The sequence below is a fragment of the Haemaphysalis longicornis genome, unplaced genomic scaffold (genome assembly GCF_048455015.1).
Source record: "Haemaphysalis longicornis isolate Haplotype H1 unplaced genomic scaffold, Haemaphysalis longicornis Haplotype H1 scaffold_1, whole genome shotgun sequence".
Classification (NCBI taxonomy): Eukaryota; Metazoa; Arthropoda; class Arachnida; order Ixodida; family Ixodidae; genus Haemaphysalis; species Haemaphysalis longicornis.
In genome coordinates, this window is record NW_027526203.1 from 257694551 (window position 1) to 257719385 (window position 24835).

Below are 24835 nucleotides of genomic sequence, written 5' to 3' on the forward strand. Positions count from 1 at the left end.
CCGTGGCGCCACCTACGAGTGACGTCACTTGTAGGACGCCGAATCGTGCTGTCGTCTGCTACAACTCATTTCCCGTGCGTATGCGGAAGCGTGTTTTCTTGTTGTGGCCACCGTCTCGCCCCCTCCTTGTGGATTTAATGCAAAAAAGTTGTCTGTAAACCAAATAATCCAGGTCAGCAATCAGCGACTCGCTTGTTCCCGGCGATACCGCCGCGTTTAGGTAGTTGCTACTATCGCGACCCACAGCTCTTACATACGCAGCCAGCTAACGCCGAGGACGATGCAGCTCATGCCGAGAAAAGCACGCTGTAAATTCATTATGAAATACATGCGTGTGCAAGGAAACACCTTGTAACAGCGACGGAAACGCGTCGCTCACTTATGATCTCACCGCGCGAACTGCTCGTATTGCCTGGTAAATGAATGACTACGTGAGAACGGTGATCAGATTGCTTCGCCGCACATGCTTAAAAGTATTGTTATGGTCTGCAGTTTGGCTTAATCAGTGCCTATTTCCCCTACGATGTTTTTATAGTCAGGCCCGGATTTGATTAACGATCACTGCCGTAGCCTGTACTCTGCACGGATGATGTTTACTTTTGGCGACAACTTGTCCGCAATGTATGAACGGTATGAACGCGAGTTTTTAACGCCTTCGAGCGGGTTTTTACAAGGCTATATATATTTAGTTTTCATTAGGTTCTCGGCGTGGTCATTTATAATTGCAGCGTGTTTTGTATGTTTACAGTGCGCCGGCCTTTCTCAATCATCAATTTCGAAACTCACGACTGCTCACAGAAGGGGAGGCTGCGTACGAGGCGAAACACGTCGTTAATGATTTTGGGTAATGGGAGATTTAGAATAGGAGAACCGAGCGTTGGGGACCCCCAAGGAGCTAGAGGAACCCAAATGCAACACGCGCGTGCGCGACGGGAGGGCCTTCCTTAACAGCTCGCAGCCGGCTTCGGATGCACGTAATCGGATGTTGGGAACTTTAGGCTTGGCGTCGCAGCAGATATTTCATCGCCGTTAGAGTTGCGAGTGACAGTCCCTAACAGAACGTTTCACCGCGCTGGGAACTCTGTAAGCGCGGTGATTTCCGTTGAAGCGATCGACGATCAAGATACCCTGCACGGCCTCGGCCGATTCTTGCGCGCAAACATAGCCATCCTTCGACCGCTCGCCGCACCGTGCGTGAACGCGCCGGCGCTGCCGGGACCGACCTACGCGGCCGGTCGGCGTAACTTCGCGGCAGATATTTGAGCATCGCTTTGAAAACCACAGCTGATGACACTACCTATCAGAATTTTTCATCACACTAACATCCACTTTCACCAATCTGGAACTTATTTTCCACGACTTGTGTGATTTTAAAAAGCGGCGACAAGTTGTTGCTGCCGCGACCTGCGTCTGTTCGAGCCGCACCGTCGGCCGTGCGGGCAGGCACGGCGGGTGCGTGTGCTTCTGCGAGCAGTTAACGCTTCACGATTTCCTGCTTTACACATTTCTTGCAAACAAGGGAAATCTAGAAACTTCACTCAGCGATCGTCGTAGTTCACATTGTTGATCGGGGAAACAAGCCGCTGCTTACGCTTCGGTCGCACCACCACGCTCATGGTGTTTGCGGATAATCCACCACAGTTGATAGGGTTATAAAGTCCCCATGAGGCCGAACTGCGCTTGACGCACTGAGAATTAACTTCAAACGAAGGAAATTAACACGCAAATACTTTTAGAACGCGCTTCCTAAGCGAGGTGTCACGCGCTGCAAGCCAACTACGCAGCAAGATAGGAACGGTGATCCTACAAGTGACGTCAAAACGATCGCAGCGCCGGCCTCTCCAGTGGTGGGCCTCGCGGCCAATTGCTCTGACCACTGCAATTCCTTTTGCGATAGCTATACCGGATGTGTGCATTACAATCAGTATGTCATCGTGCCACCTTACCCCCGGCCATCGTTCCGTGTGCTACATTGCGGTATCTTATAACAGATTATGCTGTTACAAAATGAAAGGGAAATTTGACGCGAGGAGCATGAGATGGGACTTTTTTGGGTAGACGCTCTTTAATTCGTCCACAGCAGTACTCCCCTCCGGAACGAGTAGCAGTAGAAGTAATGTAGCGAGTTGGGGAGTCAGTACAAGTACGCCTTCGAAAAAAAGCAGATCTGAAAGAAACAAAACTGCAGAACAAGTACAAAAGATGATCGCTGGGTGAATGGGACAGGGTACCGGCCAGCCTTTCTGCACGTGTCATCTGCTTTATTACTGTTTCTGCTTCCAAGACAATGTCGAGGGATGCAGTTTCTTGTCAAGGGATTAAGTTCGCCCCTTAACAGTTTTCCCTAGCACATCTGTTGTTATTTGTGTCTGTAAAAAACGTAACTTGTCCACTGTACTGCCCTCAAAAACTGACCACGGAATTAACTCACTTCCTTCGCATTGATGACACGTTTGGTTGCGAAAGGCAGTTCAAAGGAAAGTATAGAGCAATATCCACGTTTTGGTGTTCTTTTTTACTTACTTTTTGCGTAATGTTTAAAAAAAACGTGATTCGCCTTTTCTGTTTTGTTGTTTTGCGTGTAAACACATTTTTTTAAAAAAAAAGCTGGCGCATTTGATGCCCCGTGTTATATCTCTGCTCCGAAGAGCAGCTTATGTTGCAGGCCGGCAGACTTATTTTAACCAGTTGGTGATATTAAACGTGGATCAAAATCTAGATACACGGACGTTCTCGATTTCCATCTACTTCAGAAAAACGGTCGCGGGGAAGGGAGATCAAGGCCACTTGTGGTCAGCAGCAAACTGCTTAGCCACTGAGCAGCTCCTCAGGCGGTCACACTTGTCAAGTATAAACAACTTGCAGGTGTCGGACCATTGAAAAAAATTATGAAATGCAAAACGTTTGCACACACCGGGTGTGGGCTTTCGCTGTTGCGCAGTGGAGCACTCCTGCAGCCTGACTGCTCCAATAAAGTCGCAGCTAGGGAAGGGCAAAGTCGTTTTATATCCCCTGCACGCTGCCAAAATGACATTTCGTTTGGTCAGCTTGCAGTACGCTCACGCTTCCAGCAGCGACAGACCATTGCTACATTGGTGCTCGTTCATTTCCCTTGTGGTTACATAGAGCATGATAATGTTCAATTGTCTGGAGGGGAAGTGCGCGAGCGGGTACGAAGTCGATGGTACGTGAAAGAAAAAAGACATGAATTGCATTGCAGTGCAATATCAACAACGGAGGGTCGAACCGTTTCGGCATAAACTGGTAACCTCGAACCCCTTCGGGCGGGGTCTGGGACCTCTGGGCACCCACCATTTCAAAGGGTACAAGCGCCTTCTGTCTCGGCGGGGGATGAAGGGCTTGGACACGCACCACCACTGCGGCAGACGTGGTAGGTTCTTCTGGAGCCGCTGGTCACCCACCAGAATAAAAATGGGGACAGGCGCCCCCCGTACGGGTGATCCAGTGTACTGGAAACCGTTCCACCACGTCGGTTTGTACCATGGGGTGCGAGAATGTGGGAGGTACTTCGGTACCGCTGGGCACCAACCAGTAAAAAATTGGTACAAGCACCCCCTACACAGGGGATCTCGTGCTTGGGAAGTTACCCGACTTTGTCGGGAAATGCCCTGTTTGAAGGGGTCGTAACTTTCAACCGCAGCGGTGGCTCAGAGGTACAGCACTCGCCTGGTATGCGGAAGGTACTGGGTTCGAATCCTGGTGCCGCCGGGCACCCACCGGTTTCTTTAATGGGTGCAGGCGTCCCTGGTCGAGTGCGGACCCTTGAAAGGGGCATCAACGTCTGGAAAGCTGCCTTTACCCTATCGAGGGGCCCCTGACCCTTGTCCATCTGGCGGGGCCCCCGGCCATTATGCCGCGTTGCGCCATTGCCGGGGTGAAAGAGTCTGGCGGCATGTCCTGCCACAGGCGGTTGCGAGTTGAGCGTCCACCGTGGCTGTGGAAGGCACCGTGTGAATTCGTGTTCCTTGGTGCATATGGCGCCGGGCACCTATCGGTAAAATAGGTACAAGCGACTCCCCGGCCTGACGCTCGGCCCTTGTGTGGGACTACAACGCTTGGGAAGTTCACCCGGCTTGCACGGGAAATCGCCCCTATGGAATGGGGCGGATGCAAAAACGCAGGAACTTTTTTTTTTCTTTTTTCGGTTGTTTCGGTTTTCGGTTCGGTTCGACACACTGATATCTAAGATATATATAGATATATATATATAGCGATTTAGAATAGGAAATGAGGGTCTCGTTGAAAATAACACTGAAATAAGAGATGGCAGCCACAGCCAAGAAAACCTCGGAAAGCAAAGGGGAGGATGTGGTAGGTCATTGAAATAGATAAAGAATTTGGAAAGAAAGAAAGAAAGTGGAGAAAAAAATGCCCGCCAGGTAGGATCCGAACCCACGACCTACAGAATACCGGTTATCGCACCAGACCGGTATTCTGTAGGTCGTGGGTTCGGATCCCACCTGGCGGGCAACGCAGGCGCCTCATCGCCTGCGTTGCGTCGGCGCGTTAAACCCTACAATCAATCAAATCTGAAACAATGTTCTCTACGCTTTCATTTTCCTTGCTCTCGACGCCTTAAATTTCAATTGTGCGAGTATTGTTCCTGTCGAGCAATCTGTTAGTCTAGCTCTTCAGTTCGGCGGTCCGAAGTGCTATTTCTTGCCCGAAGTGCCTCGTTTTCGTTTGTTATCTCTTCGTTTTTTCTACCTCAATGTCTACTTTTTTCTTCAGTTCTTGGATTGTTCCCTGCGCATGATCAAGGCTTTTTATCAGTTTTTATCAGTCTTCGTTGCGCAGATCTCTAAAGTCACTGAGAAGTGCGCGTTCAATACCTTCTCGCGAACTTTTCATTTCCTAGCGAATTTCATCGAAGTTCAATTTCGCTTGGCAGGTCCTCTTTAATTTTTGCGAGATCTTTTGACATGTTCCTATCAACACACACAGTACAAAATGCAGAATACAGCACAACTTGGAAGCGGCGACAGCACAATTATGGAGCTCGGCACCGCAATGTAAGCACTAACCTGTTCATGTAAGCAAAATTCATGTACCGGTTGGCTCTTTTTTTTTTTTTTTTTTTTTTGCGTGTAACGTTCCTTTTTCGTGCATCTCCCATTTTCACCTTCGTCTCCCCTATAAGTCCGCAGTGGGTCAGGTGCCTTGGTGGAGCCTTGTTTGCGGTACTTGTGCTTGCACATCGTAGGGCTAACCGGTTCCGCCGTTTTCGCATGCTTCGTTTCGACGTCGGGGTTTTCAGAGATTTTTTTCACGTTTTACCTTGGCCAACGCTACCCCTCTGAAGCCATGCTGCTGTCATGGCGACATCTATCAAGCGTCTTCAACGGTGAGCGCAAGTTTCCTTTATGGTGTCGATATTTCTGATGTGCTTCTTCGTTAATCTTGAATTTTTGTGTGCCCTCATTAGGTCGTTTCTTGCGCACCGAGCTTCTTTCCTTTCCGTTGAGACTATTCAGGTGCGGGCACTTCCTTGTCGTTGAAGTCGTGATTCCTCATGTTTTTTGTAGGTTATCGGGTCATTCTATCGTTTAGATGGCCTAGTGTCGTGGAAGGCGTTAAGTGTTGTGGAAGGCAGAAACAGAGTAGGTGCACCAGCGTCTCTGGTTGCGGACAGTCCGCACATGTGGGGAAGTCCTTGCGCCCAATGTTTTTGGTAACGTTGCTTGCGCCCGCGCCGGTGCAGGCGTTGCGCCACGTTGCAGCAGTCGAACCGCAAGCGGAGCAGCCGGCAGCGGGCGTCCCAGGCAGAGGTGGAGGACACAGGAAAACGAGACAAAACCGACAAACAAATGTGTGGCAAACTGCTACGCAGTTGAGTTGTTAGAGCGCTTCCTGTGTACGCCTATCGTCTTGATATTCGGCTTTGTAAACGTAAGCAGCGCAATGTTTTCACAGTTAATTGTAATATCTTGATCACAGTTGGGGTGAACACGGGGGCACGTGTCATTCTGTGTACGGGAGTCGCCTGTCGGCGTTCCGGGTAACTTCGCACGCATGCGCAGTTCGTTTCCAACGAGGCTATGTGATATATCGTGCGCATCACGTCACCAAGACGCCCGCTTGTCGTCTGCTATGCAGATTGTCGTCTGCTCTCCCCTCTTTGATTGCGTGAGCCAAGCAACCCGCTGCATTGTAAAACTATTGTTAGCCCGTTGCTTTCCTTTTGTTTCCGCTGCCTCTTGTGGGACGCTGCTTGTTTCGTCTGCGATATTTTGCGGTTTTTTCACGCTCAACCTACGGGACACCGCTTTTGTTCGAGGGGTGATGGACGGGGATCCCCCGGACGAACCGTGCGACGTCGATCCGCCGGAGGGCACCTCCTCCAGGAAGCGCGCCAGCCTCCCAGCTGACGTGGACAGCGAGGACACCGAGCTCTACACGGCGCCCAGTGACGGCAACAGTGACTCCGACGATGGGTTTCAGCTGCACCTGGGGAAAAAGGCGAAAAGAAGGCTCCTCACGGCTTCTTCGCGATCGAGCACCTCGACTGTGAAGCCCGTGCCTAAGCACCCTGTGCACACGATACTGTTGTACCAGAGGCCAAGACGGACAACTTGAGGGTTGAGGCTGCTCAACAAGCAAGCAGTCTCCGCGTTCCTCGAAGCTACTGTGCCAGGTGAGGTCAAGGACGTGAGGATGAATTTCCGGCGGGACATCTTGGCCATCGACGTGGAGCATCGGAGTGTACTGGAGGTTTTGCGGAAGATTACGTCACTGGACGACATAAAAGTGCGAGCCCATGCCACCCCGTATGGAGGCACGACGATAGGCGTCATTTATGACATCGATACGTCTATCCCGGAGAAGGACCTGCCAATACTGATCAAACCTGCGGATGAAGGTATCGTTATCAGACAAGTAAGCCGCATTGGTAGGTCAAGGTGCCTGAAGATTGTTTTCAGGGGCGACAGCCTTCCTCTCATGTTAAGGCGGGTCATTTCCGTCAGCGTGTCCGACCTTATGTGCCGAAACCCCTCCAGTGCGCCAACTGTGAGGAACCTCACGATGCCTCATCGAAGTGTCCACGTATGAAGAGGGAGGTCGCTGTCTTGAAGCAGATGGTGAGGGACCACTCCACGCACAAGGAGGCTGCCGCAGCGGTACGACAGCGGCGGCGGCCGGAGGTCTTCAAAGAAGGCTGGCCATTCTCTATCGTACGCTTCTACGCAAGCGGCTCCGCCACTAGTGCAACAACTAATAAACCGGATTATAGGTCGACCCGGTATATAGGTCGACCTTGTTTCGTCTGCGATATTTTGCGGTTTTTTCACGCTCAACCTACGGGACACCGCTTTTGTTCGAGGGGTGATGGACGGGGATCCCCCGGACGAACCGGGGGATCCCTACCTTGAGGTGGGAAAAGTTGACAAAAAAAAAAAGAATTTGGCACAGAAGCGCACTCACAATGTCTATATTTATTTTCGACGCCCGTCTGTCACTGCCACTCACTATGCCTGCCGAAGTCACTCGTCCGAGCTCTCGCGGTCGTCCGAGGATGACTGCTTCGCACTGTCATCTTCCATGCCATCAGGCGCGTTGCTGATGGAGCACTTCCTGAACGCTCGTGTAACCATGTCGTCGGGCAGCGACTGCCCAGAGAAGGACACCCAGCTTGACACGGTCGCAACCGGCCCGTATAGGTCTTTTTGTTGTCACCGGCTATCCACTCATTGTACAGTTCGCGGAGCCGGTCCGCGCATGGCCTCCGGAGCGATTGTGAGCGAAGTTCCCGGACGAAGTCCGCCACTTCGTTCTCCAACTCGGGGTGCACCGCTTGACGTCCACAGAACAATCGGTTTCGGGGGTTGCACGCGCACAGCTTAGCTTTCTGGCTCCGCCAGTACCGCACACTTTTCTCTGAAACACCTAACTGGCGTTACGCCGCCATATTCCCATTCTGCTCGGTGACTCAATCGCTGTCAGCTTAAACGCCGCGGTGAACTGGCGTCGACTGCCGCCACTCATCTCGGAACAGAGACGTACAAAAATGTACGCACGCACGCGTAATAGACGAATAAAAGACGAAAAACTAGAGAAAAGCGAAATCAAATAAAGGCCTGATAGAGCGAGAGAGCAGTCCGACACGAATGGTATGGTCCCTAGAAATACAGGGTGTTGCGACGATAACTGGAACACTTTAAAAATTTTTCCTGAGCGATCTGCCGCTCTGTTCGCGCTCAAACTTCACACAAAGGTCGCATTTTGTGGTCTATTTTGTTTGACACCGGGAACAACAACGGTACTTACCTGTTTATTCTGAAAATAAATAAAAACGATTTTCGCCTATGGGAAAATGGGCGCTGATTTGGACGTGCGAGCCAGCGCAAGTTGATGTTGGAACGACGGAACCACCTGCAGAGTGAAACGCATGTTTGGGATTCACGTACGGAGCCAAATGGTGCAGCAGACGATCAGAAAATGCACCTAGAAATGAGCTAACAGACGATCAGAAAACCCGGTTTTCGAGCTCGCACGTCCAAATCGCCGCCATTTTCCCATAGGCGAAAATCGTTTTTATTTATTTTCAGAATAAACAGGTAACTACCGTTGTTGTTCCCGGTGTCAAACAAAATAGACCACAAAATGCGACCTTTGTATGAAGTTTGAGCGTGAACAGAGCGGCGGATCGCTCAGGAAAAATTTTTAAAGTGTTCCAGTTATCGTCGCAACACACTGTATGTGCTAGTCTGCCGTCCGCCGGCCGCGAAGGGGGCTCCTCCGTGATGCATGCAGCGGCGGCGCTGCAGTCAATCAGAGCGCGGTGGCCGGCCGGCGCGATGGGCAGCGGCGGACGGCGCTCTGCCGTGCCGCTGTTGCCTTCGTACTTCTGCCCTATTTCTGGGCGGGTTCAGCCCATTTGAGTGCCCCTTTTCGAACCCTATCCGTTTCTGTCGACAAACAAGATTAGCCAAATAAGTTGGTTCTTACCAGTACGAAGAGTTTTAACCGAAGCGTGAAGTGACAGGAGTACGTTTTCGCGTATTATGAAGGATCGAGCCTTGTAAAAACCGCGGAATCGTGTCGCTACGCTAGCCCCCGAGTATGTGTCGAACCGATTTCGACACATACACGGGGGCTTCGGGAACACTGCCGACACGGCATCGTTTTCCAGCTTGGAAACATCATGCGGGACTTCAGCTACATTATCAAGCGAACAACCGTTCTTTGTTGTTAACTGATGGATTAGTCAGCGCGTGAAAATGTGTGTGTGGTGTGTCGGCGCTCTGCTTTTTTGTATGGCTCTTTGGAACCGTCTTTGCAAGTTTCCCAAGATGTTGTCCCCTGTACGTGTATGTAAATAAAGCAGCTCGAACCGGTGCCTTCTGACCTTTCGCATCTGGAGGCCCTTAAGCGCACGTCTTCGCGGACCCCTCAGTTACGTCCAGTCAACTGGGAATCTGTTAAATGTAAATGCCGAATAAAAAAACAAGACGTGTGCGCATGCATACGAAGTTTTATCACCTTCAGTCATCAAATACAGTGATTTCTTCATAACTCTATCTCGGATATCTCGAAACATCGGTTAAGTCGAAACCTTTTTTTGCCGTGCATATAGCTGCCATAGGCGACATTTTCCACCCCTTGTCTCGAAACGTCTTTTCGGGGATCACGGATATCTCGAAATGTTGACAAAGAGGACGCAATGCAACATCCGCTGCAGGCAGCTGATAAGCTCTTGGTTAAAGCTTAGCTCCCATTACGCGCCGAACACCGTCGCGAACGGCAAATTTGCGCGGGGTACGCACTGTGCGCGGCAGATGTCTCGTTAGCGGAGTTCTGTCTGACGCCTACATCGTTGATATAGCTGGGGAAGACGCTTCTGATCATGTGGACGACGACGTGTCTCAAGAAGTGCCAAAAACGGCAGGAACAAGAAAAACATATGCTTTGCCTGCTTCACAGCAAGATAGAATTTAGCGTTGGCGACCAACAGTTGATGCGGCATTGAGAAGCTCGAGAACACTTTTTTGGGACCAGATGCGAAGGCGAAACAGGCGAGCATCACGCAGTTCTTTTTCCGCAATACCTAGAAAAAAAAATGTTTTTTTTTTTCTGCAAATTATTTTGCCTGTATTCCGGAAGCGTCCCTGTGCATTGGAGCGTTTGTTACCAGCACTAGCTCTTATTCCACTGATCTAGCCATACATTTTTTGCATTTCGCTTAACCCAACACTCCGCTTGCCTCGAAATTTTCAAAAATTTGGGTACTATCAAACCTCTTTTGCGTGCCTGTAATTTCCGTGAATACCACGATTTGAAACATTCGCCAGCATTGGGTACGTGAAACTGATTTTTAATAACACCCAGCTGCAAATCAGTAACTTCGCTTGCATTCCTCATTGCACAGGTTAATTCTTTTTGATCACGCACACACTCGGAGTGAATTGCGAGACGCACGCGGGGAAAGCAAAACGGGAGAATATTGGTGTTATGGCCAATCATTATAATCGCAGCTGTTTGAAACCAAGGAGTGAAAATATTGAGGTTTATTTATACTGTCATGACAATAATATATACCTTGCTTTATCCCCCCCCCCCCCCCCCCCCGCACTCTGCCCAAAGTATATAGGAACAAGTTTTTGCTGGCACATTTTACTCAAGCTTTCGCTTTTCTTCTTGTCAGCCTACCAGCCGGCTGCGTGCTTGTCACCGTCAATGACGTTCGGGAATAACCCGGCAGTTTCGATGTGGAACAAACGCAGCTTCTGGTGCCGCAGGGAGCTCTTTTTGAACGGGATCTCACTGTCTGAACATTGATGGTTGAACGCGAAGCTTTCTTGAGAGCGATTCCTTGTCGTCTGAGTTTTAACTTTGACTCATTGAGCTTTAACTTTGACTCGCACGCATTTTGGACTTATGATCGCGCCGGATTTGACATCGACCCTTTGACGTTTGATTTCACGCGAAGAAAGCTTCGTGTTCAACCATCGTTGCGGAGTGGATAATTTTTCTGACTAATTACATGTGCACGTCCATGCAGTCCTCTCCAAATCCAAACTGCTTTGACCATTTTGGAAATGCGCAATGAGATAGACGTCGGCTTCATAACGCGATGGAGCCAGCTTCGATTCTGACCACGGGTAGCGTTTTTTTTCCTCTCACTTTACTCACCAACATCACCATTGTCAGAGACAGTTGGCTTTCCTGCAGTGCTTTTTCGTGGCGACATAGGCCATCAGTGAGACATAGAAAGCTTCACTTTAATAATGGTTCAAGCGGTGGTAGTGAAACGGCTACGCTGGTTGCTGCGGTTTCATCCTTCGGTCTCGCGAAATTCAGCGGCCGCAAAGAGGCTCCGTAGCCCATTTCCCGAAAAACTATGTACCTCCTGCCATTCGATTTCACCGCTCTAAGTGGCCGACAAACCCCGATGCGCGCTCGCGCTCCGCGGCAGTAGCACGCGGCACAGGCTGGCCTGCGGCCGCTCTCGCTCCGGCCGCTCGGGCGCTCCGATTGCTCGCAGCGCCCTCTGCGCAGCGCTGTGCGTGCATCAGCGGCGCGGACACGCCTTCCCATAGAGAAAGCGCGCGGACGGCAGACTAGCACATATTTCTAGGGACCATACGAATGGCGATTGGCGACGGACTACGTTTGCGCACATTGTTGCCAGACAATGATTTACATTCTGCCAATGACCGCTATATAAGACGAGGGGTGACTTTTGTGCGGATTTTTTTTTGAAAAAAACTCGACCTATATTCCGGTTTATACGGTACTTCCACCACCGCTACCCCCGCGGCGGCCGCCACCTCCGCTGCCTCCGCCGCCTTCGGCCCCGCAGGATTCGCCGAGGTGTCGCAACGAGGTACAACAAACCTCGCCGGTCGACGCGTGGCCCCCACTGTTACCGATTGTAACTCCTCAGCCCCATCGCTCAGTGCTGAAGACAGTCACAAGATCTCCTGCCCGGGCTCTACGTCTTCAGATCGGCAAGTCGTCGCGGTCCTGAGGTCCCTCATGAATGCCTTTCGCACATTGCTCACCAGTCTGAATACACCATCTGCGTTGAGTGCACTTCAGATACTGGAGGCCCTGGATCCAGTACTTACAAACCTCGGATAAGCAAGGACCATGGCGAACGTACGTTTATTGAGTGCGGATATCAAAGAGGCTTCCATTTTTCAGTGGAACGCCAGAGGACTGATGTCGCGTATTTCTGATCTTCGCCAGTTTGTCTTTATGAAATCTATTCCTATACTAGTCATCTGCGAACCGAACGTATCCAAACCTATTCGGATGTCTGGCTATGAACTTCAGCCACACTCGGGGAGCCCAGCAAAGTCGCTGTCTTCATCAGGCGTGAACTGCCCTACGTTCACCATTTTGTGCAACCTTATATATAGGGGCAATGAGTACGTCTGTCTCACCATCAGAAAGCGCCAGCTCACTTTCACTCTTGTGGGTGCATATACACCCGACATCTCGCTTTCGACGAAAGATGCTGGATGGCATATTAAGCACAACAACGGGTCCGCGGGTAATTACTAGTGATTTCAATGCACACCACATGCTTTGGGGAAGCCCCAACACCAACATGCGAGGTCGGAGCCTAGTAGCTTTTTCCTCAGACCATGGGTTGTGCCTATTAAACGACGGAAGCCCAACTTATTTACGTGGAACGAACTACGGCAGTTGTTTAGATTTGGCGTTTGTGTCACGATGTTTATCGGGTCGTGCACAGTGGTTCCCAGACATAGAAACTCGTGGAAGTGACCACATTCTGACCTATTTAAAGATAAATGGCCTACGAAGTCCCTTCGATCCTAATGTTATTCGGGTAACCGATTGGTCCAAGTTCAAATCAAGAATGGAAGAAATTCGCCGGAGCGATGACCTTGAAAATCTAGAGTCCGCCATTGGAAGCACAATACAAGCCTGCAAGCGTTCCGTCCGGCTGTCTCCAAAAGTGACCGAGTTTGACGTGGGGCTGGAGCGCCTTCGTACTGTTCGTCGCCGCGCCCAACGCAGATACCGGCGAACGAAATGTCTCGAAGATTTGAGAATTTGCCGACGAACGCAAAAGAAGATCCAGCGACGCATTTCCCAAGTGCAAGCACAACGTTGGAAATCTTTTAGATGCGACGGCATCTCGTTCACTCGCCTTGTCCCTCCATACGGCGTTGTCGTTGTCCGTCCACACCCCTCCCCATTCTCCTCGCCGCGCGAGCTGCGCTCTCCGCCGCTCACCCCCTCTCCTCTCCGATAGCGAACACTCTCTCGCGAGGGGCATTGGATTGGATTCGATTGGATTGGATTAAAGTGGATTGTGTTGGATTGTGTTGCGTCATAGCCGCGGCAGGGGGTTCACGGCACGTTTCACGCGATGGGAGAATCAACCTAACGGAAATAACAACGGAACCCCCTATGCGTCGCATCTACACAGGGGTTCCCGCGAGGGGAGGTGGGAGTAATTTTTGTGATTCGTTCGACCCTTGCAAGCCTTTGTCGAGGATATGGAAAACTGTGCAAGGGCTAATGACTCCCGTACAGCAGCGCTCCCAATTTAATGGCCTGGCTATTCACCAGAACCGCCGAGAGCTCGAAGTGGCCGAGGACTTCTGCGTGAGGATAGCCAGTGGAACAGGCCCTTCTGGACTACTGCTCACCAGTGACATCCCTGCATCACGGGATTCAAGGATGGACGTCCCATTCTGCATGGAAGATGATTCGAGGCGGCATTGGCTGCGTGCAAGCGATCTTCGTCTCCTGGGCCTCATGGAGTCACATATGCTGCTCTGCGTCACCTTGGTAAGGATACCCGACAAGCCTTGTTGGAATATTTCAACCACCTGTGGTGTGATGGTTCCGTTCCTCAAAAATGGAAGTCCAGCCGCCTCGTTCCGCTCCTGAAGCCCGGAAAATTTATGCTGGATCCAATGGCATACCGACCAATTGCACTTGCGAGTTGCGTTGGAAGGCTGGTGGAGCGAATCATTCTTGCACGTCTGGAGTGGTTCCTGGAGCATTACAATGTCTACCCTGATGCCATGCCTGGATTCCGTCGTAGACGCTCATCCATTGACTGTGTTATTGATTTGGTGACTTTTGTGCAGCAGCGGAAAAGTGCGAAGCGCGAATGTGCTGCGTTGTTCCTCGACATTAAATGGGCCTATGATAACGTGGAGCACAATGCGATTTTAAAGTACTACAGGCTGTGGGGCTCGGTGGCCGGGTCTACCAGTGGATACGGAACTAGGAAGGTCATTCATTGCTATGACGGCAGATGGGCCGACATCAGCTCACTATACTCACCGTGGTGTTCCCCAAGGAGGCGTCCTGAGCCCTACACTGTTCAACCTTACGCTAATTGGCCTGACTTCTTGCCTTCCAAGGAGGGTTCACGTGCCGATATACGCCGACGATATATGTGTTTGGGCAGATAGCGTGACTCGTCGGCATGTGCGCGCCCGACTGCAAAATGCCGCAGACTTGACGACCTCATATCTACACGGACAAGGGTTGGAAATATCCAGCAGCAAATGCGCCGTGCTTCCGTTTACACGAAAGCCTATGTATGCGTACCCTTTGTATATTAATGGCGAAAGGGTGTCTTATGTGAGAAACCACTAGTTTCTCGGCATAGTTGTCGACAGAGGCCTTTCTTGGAGCGCTCACGTAAACTTTATAAAGAAGAGGCTCTCCGCTGGGGTGCATGTGCTCCAACTCATCAGCGGCAAGACGTGGGGAGCACCAATGAAGTCAATGTTACAACTATACAACGCGCTGTTCTTGGGCTGTCTACGATACAGTGCTCCTGTCCTTTCTGGAGCGTGCCGCACAACTACTCGCTCAACTCAGGGTATACAAGCTCAGGCCCTGCGAACCTGTCTTGGCCTACCACGATGTACGTCCACGGCAGCGACCATTGCGCTGGTTCGGAATCGCCCTTTGGCAACCTTTGTGGAAGTTGAAACACTCAGGACACATATCAGGCACCTCGCCCGTCTACCTGATCATCATCTCGCGGGAATACCAGTGACCCGTCCGCGGGCGTCGTTCGCCTGGGTAGTAGCTTCGCACAACACCAGCATTCCGTCGAACTATATGCCAGCGATGCGATCGCTCCTTCCGCTGTGGTGTGTGATGCAGCCCCGTGTGTGCCTAGATATTCCAGGAGTCAAGAAAAAACGTGATCTTCCCATACCGGCCCTGAAACAGCTAACTTTGACATACCTGCACGAGACATACAATGACCGAACCCATGTATACACCGATGGCTCGGTAACATCGTCGGGTTCTGCCGGTGCTGTTATTATTCCACAAATGTCACTGTCCAGCCAATTCAAGATAGCCAAACCTACAACCTCCACGGCTACAGAACTTACGGCCATCCGTTGCGCTCTTCGCACCATCGAGCAAAGTTCGTGCCGCAGATGGGCCATCTTCTGTTATTCGAAGACTGCACTTCAGTCACTCCAGTCAGCCCTGTGCCGGGGACCTCACAAACAGCTCCTGACAGAAATAAGAATGGTGTACGACCGTGCTACCCAGGCGGGTCATGATGTCACCCTGCAGTGGCTTCCCAGCCACTGCGGCATTGTCGGCAACGAAAGTGCGGACGCTGCCGCCCGGTTGGCGCATCACAGAGCGGTGACTGTGCTCATTCCACTGTCTAGGACGGACGCAGCTAGGGCCCTCCGCATACTTGCCCGGGAAACAGCAATCTCCCAATGGCATCCAGAAGAATTCACATGTGCACGCATTGGTGCTCTTAACCCGCACCTGCAGCGTCCCCTTCCACTAAGCCTCCCATGGTCTGACACAACTCGTCTTTGCTGTCTCCGGCTGGGGGTGGCTTTCACAAATGCTTATTCATACACAATAGGAATGGCAACAAGTGAGGAGTGCGAAATGTGTGGCACGCCGGAGACGATCCGGCACGTTTTATGCGAGTGCCCACGCTACTCGCCTGGAAGAAAAAAGCTGTCGTCAGCACTGAGAAACCTGGACTCTCGACGGCCATTTTCGGAAGAGACGATTCTGCGCTACTGGCCCTCTCTGTCATCCGCGCAGAAGGCTACTAAGGAACTTTTACGATTTCTACGGGCGACGAACTTAAACACCAGACTATAGACTGAACGTCTCCAGTGTCAATCATTGTCAGTGCTTTAGCGCTGGGTATACGTGTCTACTCCAACTTCTCTTCATTCTTTCTTTTCTCTTTTTTGCCTATTTTCCCTTTTCCACGTGCAGGATAGCAAACTAGGCTCTAGCCAGGTTAACTTTCCTGCCTTCCTTCTACACCCTTCCTTCCTTCCTTCCTTCCGCTAGTTACCGCTAGAGTGGGAAGTTTTAAGAGCTGATCCAGGAATTGTGTCGGACGAGTCGGTTCTTTCCCGGATTTCTGCGGTTATTGCGGCCGGCGGAGAAATGACACGCTACTAATGTGCGGCCTTTGCTGAAAATAACACTTTGTTTTCTTGGGAGAAAAAGATCCAGGAAAAGATCGGTTGTTTTCTCCTTGCTTGCAGCCAATAATATTGTTCATGTTTTACCAGCAACTCTCACCCCGTGACCGTTTTATTACGATGAACCTAGCGAGTTGTTCAGCGCTGCCTGCTAGAAATAGTTTCACAACGCAACGGATTGCTCGGCTCACGCAACCAGAAAGCGGAGAGCAGACGACATTCGGCATAGCAGACGACAAGCGGGCGTCTTGGTGACGTGATGCGCGCGATGGACTTATAGCTTCGTTGCAAACGAACTGCGCATGCGTGCAAAGTTACCCGGAACGCCGGCAGGCGGCTCCCGCGCACGGAATGGCACGCGCTTCCGTGTTCACCCCAACTGTGATCAAGATAGTACCAACTAGCGTTGCTAGCGTCACTGAATAAAGGCTTTTAGAGTATCGGCACTTTTTTCTCTCATTGTTAGGTGCCGCCGGGATTTCCATTGGTCGATCGGCACCACGTGATGTTTGTTTACATATGGGCGCAGCCATTTTGTTTTTGGGCGCCTCTCCTCTCTCTCTCTCTCTCGGCTGCGCGGGCGCTAGAGCGGCCGGTCGCACTCTGCCCGTCACAACCGGCGGTGGTTTCGTCCGGAGAGATGGCAACACTGCAAGCCAGAAACAAAATGGCCCCCAAACGCCTCCGGGTGCGCGAAGTGGCGGTACTCTTAAGCGTAGCTTATTTAGTGACGCTAGTACCAACCAAGGAGGTTGTTACAACCTCCTTGGTACCAACCAATGGTTGCCACTTGCCCGGCTTTTGACCGGCCTGATTGTTTCTTTAGACAGCGGGCAAGTTGCCGGTCCGTAACCGGCCGTCATTGGCCGGTGTTTTGGCCATTGTGACGCGACTTTTTTTTTATTTTTTTTTTTTATAAGCGTTCATTGAGCAACTACGGCGATAAGCGGGTCGACAGGCTGCAAATTACATAATTTTTAACTTTCGTTTGGTGTATTCAGATGCCAAAAACTTTTAATGGACCAGGTATGTGCGGATACTTTTCAAGACAAATTAAAAGCAATATATCTCTCATTTTGAGTACAAAAACTATATTGATTTCTAGGAAAACACTGCAATAAATGGCATTGCATGTCAAAAAACATGGCGTCTTTTTTCAACACAAATTCAACCTTCTATTTTCCATGTATCCCCCCCCCCTCCCCGAGGGCCTTTTTTTTTTGAAAGGTGGCAACGCTACCAACCTCCGTACAAGCCAGCTTTCCTCAACGTGTAACGTCGCGGCTAGTGCAGGGCTCCGTTGACGGTGGCGACAACCGTACTTAACGCTTTTTAACCGTTTCTAATGAGCACAGGCGGCATATGAAGATAATTGCCCAAGAACGATTCCCGTTAACTCGCTGCTCTTGCAGCGATGTAGAATTTATTGCAAGAGTAGTTCACGGACAAGATGGCCGCCCACCAAACTTCATGCGTCCCAGGCTGCTAGCCACCCGTTTGGCCGAATTCGTAAGATGGAGTGAGTCTTCAGCGCACCGCAACGAAATGCTTCACTACTAGGCTTAGATCGCGTCCCGCGATTAAAAAACTCTGTAGTTCCCCGATTGAACGTTGATAGCATGGCGCTTTGTCACAACTGCGCCATAAAACGAACAATATAAGCGGGAACAACCACGCACTGTTACATGTAAATGCGTCGCCTACTCAGTGCCGCGCGTAGAGGAACTGTTGGCTAAAACCTTTGACCGAAGAATGTCACCCATCGGGGGCTTTCTTCAGCGGAACAAAGCCACCCCACTCTTCTGCTGACGTGGAGGGGCCACGTCAGCGGAAGAGTGCCACGTCAGCAGAAGAGTGGCCCCGCCGCCACATGATTAAGTATTGCGTAAATTCGTGTCTACTGCTGAAAGTCCCCTGCTCGAACAACCGCTGTCGTATTTATTGCGCCACTTTTGCGAACAGTGATACAACAAAGCGGCACCAGTGGCCTAATCTTCTCCCTCCAAGGGCACATTTCCTCTATTGTGCATATCTATATGTGAGAATTTTCATTTTAGGTCCAGCAATTCGCATGCAGCGGTGGGAATGAACGATTCATGAGTAAATTTTTACAAGTCTGTTCAGAATTCTGAACAGCAAAGAGAAGAGTACGAAAATGACGTACACGGACGGTTACGGCTTTCTTTTAATATCCAATTCATCTCGGTGACTCGCAGTATTCTTTCGTATTGTTTTCCCCTCAATGAACAAACGGCAGTACTCGTGCGAAAAGCTACGAAAACGAAACGCCGAGATTACCCGCACAAGCTTCTGAGGAGCGGATGAGATGATGGAGGCCGCAGCCAAGGAAACTTCGCAGTGAGCAGCAGGGTCAACAAAAAGGCTGCCTCCATGAAGAGCGCTCACCAGATTAAAGGGGCCCCAAATAGGCTTCTATTTCAATCGCGCAATCGCTAGAGTACCTCTTCACGACGATGTATACCTAATATTACACCTCTGCGTAAAGCAGGGGCCGGACAAACACGCAACAAAGATCCTTTCTTTCTTTCCTTCCTCACCTACCGCTTCCTTGCCGCCACACTGCCGTGCTTTGACGTGCGACAGACTGCTTGTGACGCACCCTGTGACGCACGAAGCTCTGAACAGTACGGCTGCGCTATTGGTGGGCCCCGTTAAATGCTGTAGCCAATTAGCGTTCCCGGCTCTGGGGGAAATTCGGTTGCGCGCGGCGTTCCTGCACCGGCGGCACGGACGAATGTAGATCGTCGCCATCCGTTACACGAGCTTAGCTATATAGCGCGTCGTTTACAAGGTATGAATAACGCTGAAAAACATGGAGCGTCTCTGCGCGCACAAACGCCCGCTACACGCGCGACCGCGGCAAGCATCTGCCTGCACGGTCGACAAGCAGCCCACTGTGCGGTGTACCGTCGAACACGGATATATCGAACTCCAAGGGGATCGCGAAAGAATTCGATATATCGATAATTCGATATATAAAATACGCCTATCTGAAGATTATCTGACAACTCCGCACATCACTGAGAGTTTTCTGAAGTCGTGGAAAACGGTAGTTTACCGTTCTGACCCTCAAAGCACGGAAAATCCGAACCGCAGCGTGATGATCACCGCACTTTATTTATCATTGAAATGTCTTTGAGCTTCGCTTGTTTTTTTCTCCTGCGTCGTAAAGTTCGCCAAATTGTCTTCAAGATTACAAACACGCACAAATGAGAAAATCAACGCTGTACACTATGCCACAACAGAGGCGAATAACGCTGACGTAACCTCGGCTGCAGTAGGCGGTTGGGAACGTTGTCAGGCACTGAGTGCCGTTATCTTCAGTATCCGAACCGAACACCTCCCCCATCTGGAGGCGTGCAACGAAGTCGCTTTGCGCCCGACACGCTGCGGAATAGCCGGGGCGGGTTTTGCTGCATTCGCCTTTATGTCAACGTTGATGCGTGCATCGCCCTCAAAACTACTGCGAGGAATTCCGAACGCCTTTTCAACCAACATCTTTTCAGCAGCCTGCACCCGACGAATTCCCGCCTTCGTTGCTCCGAAATGAATGCCTTGAACAACAAACATACAACGCCGCATCGGTCCCCCTGCACGAGCCACCAAACCGCTCAATCACAGAAAAAGAGTGCCTCCGGTCAATTTCTTTTGCTCCTTTATGTCCTTTCGCTCCAACCACTATCCGCGTTCTAGCTATCATGGAGCTGCCCCTCGTGCTAGCGTGAAAACAGCTGTTGAAGGCCATCGAAGCGACATAATGCCGCGGACGCCGCCTCTGTCTCACAAAGCCAGGCAGCTTTTGCGATGAGTCAACATTGTCATGAACTCCACCCCATCAGAGGAAGCAAACTTTCAGGGGCACCTTCGGCGCGGAATTCTATATATCTAATTTACCCGTGATCAGGAGTTCGATACACGCGCACAACAGCCCTATACTTTTGCATGGGATTTTCAAGGGGATGCTTGCACTGTTCGATATAGACAATAATTCGATATATCCGTGTTCGATATATCCGTGTTCAACTGTATACACGATACGGCATACATCGCAGCAGCTAAAACTTGCCACCGCCCGCCAGAGCGGGACTGTTGCTCAAAATCAGTTTGCAAATACGTGAAAATGGTTGATAGTGCAGTGAAAGATTGCGCGGGGGATCGTCGTCGTCGCGGCCTCGCAAAGCAGTGTCTGGATGACTGCGGCGATGCTAAGGCCTTTCCCAGGCCTCGGTGGGACCAGTTCACCGTGACAGCGCCGCATGCCGAAACGCTAGCGAGCCGCTATAGTCGTCGGTGGCAATCTTCAATTATTGTCGTTAGCGAGCATGTTGTGTATGGAAGCCCCCTATCTGGCCTTCAAACGCTCGTTTCCGCTATTATAAAACTGACGTGCCTACGCGGGCACGGCCGGCGCGAGGAGCCGTTCGATACGGGCCGGCCACCGACCCACCCCGCTGAGCGGTAGCGGATGTAGTAGGCGGAGCTGGGCCGTCGTCTGCCAAAAAGAAAAAGAAAGCGTGACGTACCGCTGAGCGGAGCCAATGGCTGCGCGCATCTCGAACCAACCCTGTTTCTCCAGGTGGTCTTGCGCCTGGTCGGTGACGTCACCGCTTCCACAGTGCTTTGGAGGCGAGGGGAAAGAGGAAATGCGCCAGGCCTTGTTGCGGGCCCTTTTTAATGAACGATAACTCGGCTAATACTGAACGCTTTTAAACCATTTTTGCGGCAGGACGTTTTTGGAATAGCACTCCAACGATTGCGCACGTAAAATCGCAACCTTTGGAACCCTGTTTAGGGCCCCTTTAAGTTTAGGGGCAAGGGACTCGATGCTCTCTGGGGTTCACCTGCACTAACCTATCGGGCCTTTTTGGAAGGGGGCGGAGTGTGTACGTTACGGCTCGGCCAGAAAGGGGGTGGGAGGAGGTAGGCACCGGAGCCTTTGCCGTGTTAGTCCACTCTCTCCTGCGGCGGAGTATACAGGATAGCCCGCCATGCTGTGCCCTGGATCTGCGACGGATGGGCTTCCAGGCACGTTACGACTAATGGTGCAGCCACAAAACAACGGCACAGCTGAAAAAGGCCGCGTTTACCTCACTATGATTATTCTGCTCAATTAGTATACCGCTGAACTAATAGATCGTGATAAAAAGCTTCTGACTGTATTTCGGCCCGGAAGGGAAAAGATCAGCGAGCTTGAAAGTTGGCCAGTGTTTCTTTCCTTTCCACCGCACAGGCCGGTCCAGCTTCGGGGCGAGACAAAGGAGGGCCCCCGTGTGAGAGCCTGGGTGCCGCTGCTGATGCGGCCACCGCGCAGCCACTTCAAGGATGCGTCGGCCCCGTCGACGCAAGGCGTCGGTGCGTCCTGGGCGAGCTCTGGGCCCCAAGTGTTGCTCTTGGAGCATCCAACCTGAAGGACGTCAAAGGTCGGTGACAACAGTGGATAATTTCTTGCTTCACGCACTGATATTTGGGCGCCTGCTCCCCGGGGCGTGATTGACAAACCTGGCCGCCTCGACGCAGCCACTAGCACCGTCTGCCGGTTCGCTCATAACACTTTCTATTCTTTGGAGCAACCGCTAAACAGCAGTTCGGCCTCGGTGGCCTAGGGCTAGAGTCGTACATTTTCACACTAACTGCCTGGGTTCGCGCCTCCGTGATTGTAATTTTTTTCGTGAGACCGACATTTTTTTTTTTTTTTTGCAACATGTTCTGTTACGTTAATTATACACATTCTTGTTGAAAATAAGGAAAGGTATCTTTTAGGTCGTTTTAGCCTACTAACGCGTTTATTATTTGTTCAATTCTTCTAGCACGACGCGAAATAGACGCGAACGTGGAGTGCATCTAGGCGGCCAGGTTTGTCAAATAGGATACTCATTCGCGCCTCGTTAGAAAAAGCTTAGGTGCCCTCATAGTATTGTTGACGCCAGATTACCTTCCCAATCCGTCTAGCAACCGCTTAAGGTCGGACGTCCCGTTGACAAATACCGCGCGTGGTTTTGTGCCACACATTTTTTTTTTTTTACAGCTAGACTGTTTATGGCTAGGGATAGGGTTTCTTGCATTTTTGTTGTGTCCTCAAGAGGCGCATTCAGGCAACGGCAACTTTATCCGCGTGTCTTTGAAGCTGGAAGCGTTCCGCGAGGGAAGTGCTTTAGTTGGTTAAAGTAAAGGTTCGTTCGTTGTGCTCCGTTGACGTTTCGATGCCTCGCCGATGTTGTGGCGAGAAACAGAAGCCTTCTTGATGATTATCTGCGTTGGTGCCTGATAGTAGCGGCACTGGTGACACGACGACGATAGTGACGAGTGTTTTTCAAACTGTATATTTAAGCAAAAGACATATACAGAACATTTACAGACTGAAGATAGAGTTAACTAAGTAAGAAATAAGGTGAGAGTCTTAGTCAGCTAAGACTGTGCACGCGGCACCCCCGTCAGCGACGGACCCTGACCTAAGACTACGCAAGTGGTGAGATCCTTCCTAGCCGGACCTGGCTAGCCCGGAAATACGCCGGCCGTGCATAGCACATTAAACCTTGAAGATTCGACCACGAGAACTCGTGTCTCGTGGTTTTAATGGGTCACTTAGTCTCCACCCCCGATACCCAGGCCAATCAGCATCCCCTGGCGATCTGATTGGTAGGGTTACCACAACCGGGCCTGGACCGCGGTGGGCAACGCCCCCCGTAACCCTGAAAGGCTGGCCACTCTCCAACCAGAAAAAAAAAGGAAAAGATCAAAAGCAAACCAAACAAACACAACAAACACTCAAAAACCCGAGCAAACACGTGCAAGCGCCAGGGACAAGCTTCTACGAACGCGGCCTGCGTCGCCTGTTCCCACGCTTCTCGTCCAAGACCGGACAGCCACTCAAGCCAGCTGGGACCCATAACCGTCCATCTTAACGAAAGGCGGTGAGCCTCCAAGACTGACCGCCGTTGACAGGCGATGCCCCATTAATTGCACTGCGCGCCAGAATCAACGCGTAGGGAACACAGGATATGGCGGCCGCCGCAGGCGTCGCATTTCCCGCATCCACCCCGGGCCGCTACACGAACACCAGCGCACGCTCTGGGCGCGTTGACGGGCCAACAAAGGGACAGCTCCTAGCTCCCCCTTCCCCGGCGGCGCGACGGACCGAATGGTTTTACAACCGGCCATTCTGCTAAACGTACGCGCAGTGGGCCGCAGAACCAGCTGCCGCCAAGCTTCCGGAATGCCCTTCGAGCCGCCGGACCGCCAAAGTTTTCTCAGAGTCGCACCGCACCATGCGCGCCGACCAAAACCGCGGGACGACGCGGTTGAGGCCCGAGACATTGTGTCCTCACGCCAGCGGCTTGACCCAGAGGTCGTTCGTTCTTACAAGCTGGCTGCCATAAAATCATTAATTCCTTATTCCCGGAACCGCCGCTCCCTCCGCGTTCGGCACATCTGGCGTCGCTGGCGCCTGGAACCCGGTTAATGAGACGTTAGCGCGAGGCGGTGGAGTGTGTACGCTTGCTTGCTCGCTTGCGTGCGTGCGTGCGTGCGTGCTTGCAGGCGACTGCTGCCGAAGGAGTCACCCGCCGGGGCAGAAATAACTGCTGGCTGAGCACGCGACAGAAAACCAAAAATATGCCGTTTCTTATTCTGAATTTCACTTGGCAGCTTCCGACGGCATTGCCAGCACCACGTGCAAGTGTGGAAGTGAGGCAAGATACTGACCCTTTTTCCCTCATCCACCACATGTTTCATAAGACACTGGTTGTAATGTTCAGTGGCCTCCACTCACCTCAAGGGGCGTCTTTGTCTGCCTGTCTGCATGGAAGAATGCAGAACTGAACTACCAAGAAAGGCTTGAAACTGAGCATGTTGCGAAAATGCTGAGACATTAATTAACACCACGCGTTTATTGCCTTCCCGAGTAGAAGCACAGGCCGCTAAGATTGTTGTGCAGGTATTGGACGTCATGGATTCTCTCCTTGTGGTTTATATATATATATATATATATATATATATATATATATATATATATATATATATATATATATATATATATATATATATATATATATATAAGGTGTCAACTTACATAATATTTCATGTCTGATGCCCCTACTCGGCAGTGTATGGGAATGGGGACACCCTCCACATTCATACCGTTTTCCGCTATAGTCATATCACATCTCCCCGCCTTTGCTTGCCCTCTCCTCCCAACTCGCAGCCTCTGGCCAGAGCAGGAATTCGAACGAACTCTCTCGTTCTCCTTTCATTGAAGTTTGCTGTTTGTCTCGTGGTATAATGGGGAGGCCGCGTACACTCCGTACGCCGGGGACGTCGAAAATTTCCAAGAGTGCGAAACGCATAGACCCTCACCTTAAAGGAGCCAT

At 51.1% G+C, this 24835-nt stretch overlaps 1 protein-coding gene across 6 annotated transcripts in view; it reads left to right on the forward strand.

Moving 5' to 3' along the window:
* The window catches only part of LOC144169429 (uncharacterized), a 55110-nt gene that overhangs the window by 11767 nt on the left and 18508 nt on the right, over window positions 1-24835 (forward strand). For 4 of the 6 annotated variants that reach the window (XM_077698589.1, XM_077698581.1, XM_077698607.1 and 1 more), the window contains exon 2: window positions 21700-21889. In XM_077698589.1, coding sequence (XP_077554715.1) covers window positions 21700-21889 — 190 coding nt within the window. Of the gene's footprint in view, window positions 1-4795; window positions 5034-5323; window positions 5366-21699; window positions 21890-24835 lie in introns of those variants that run through there. The other 2 variants (XM_077698616.1, XM_077698625.1) reach the window with 2 other exon arrangements.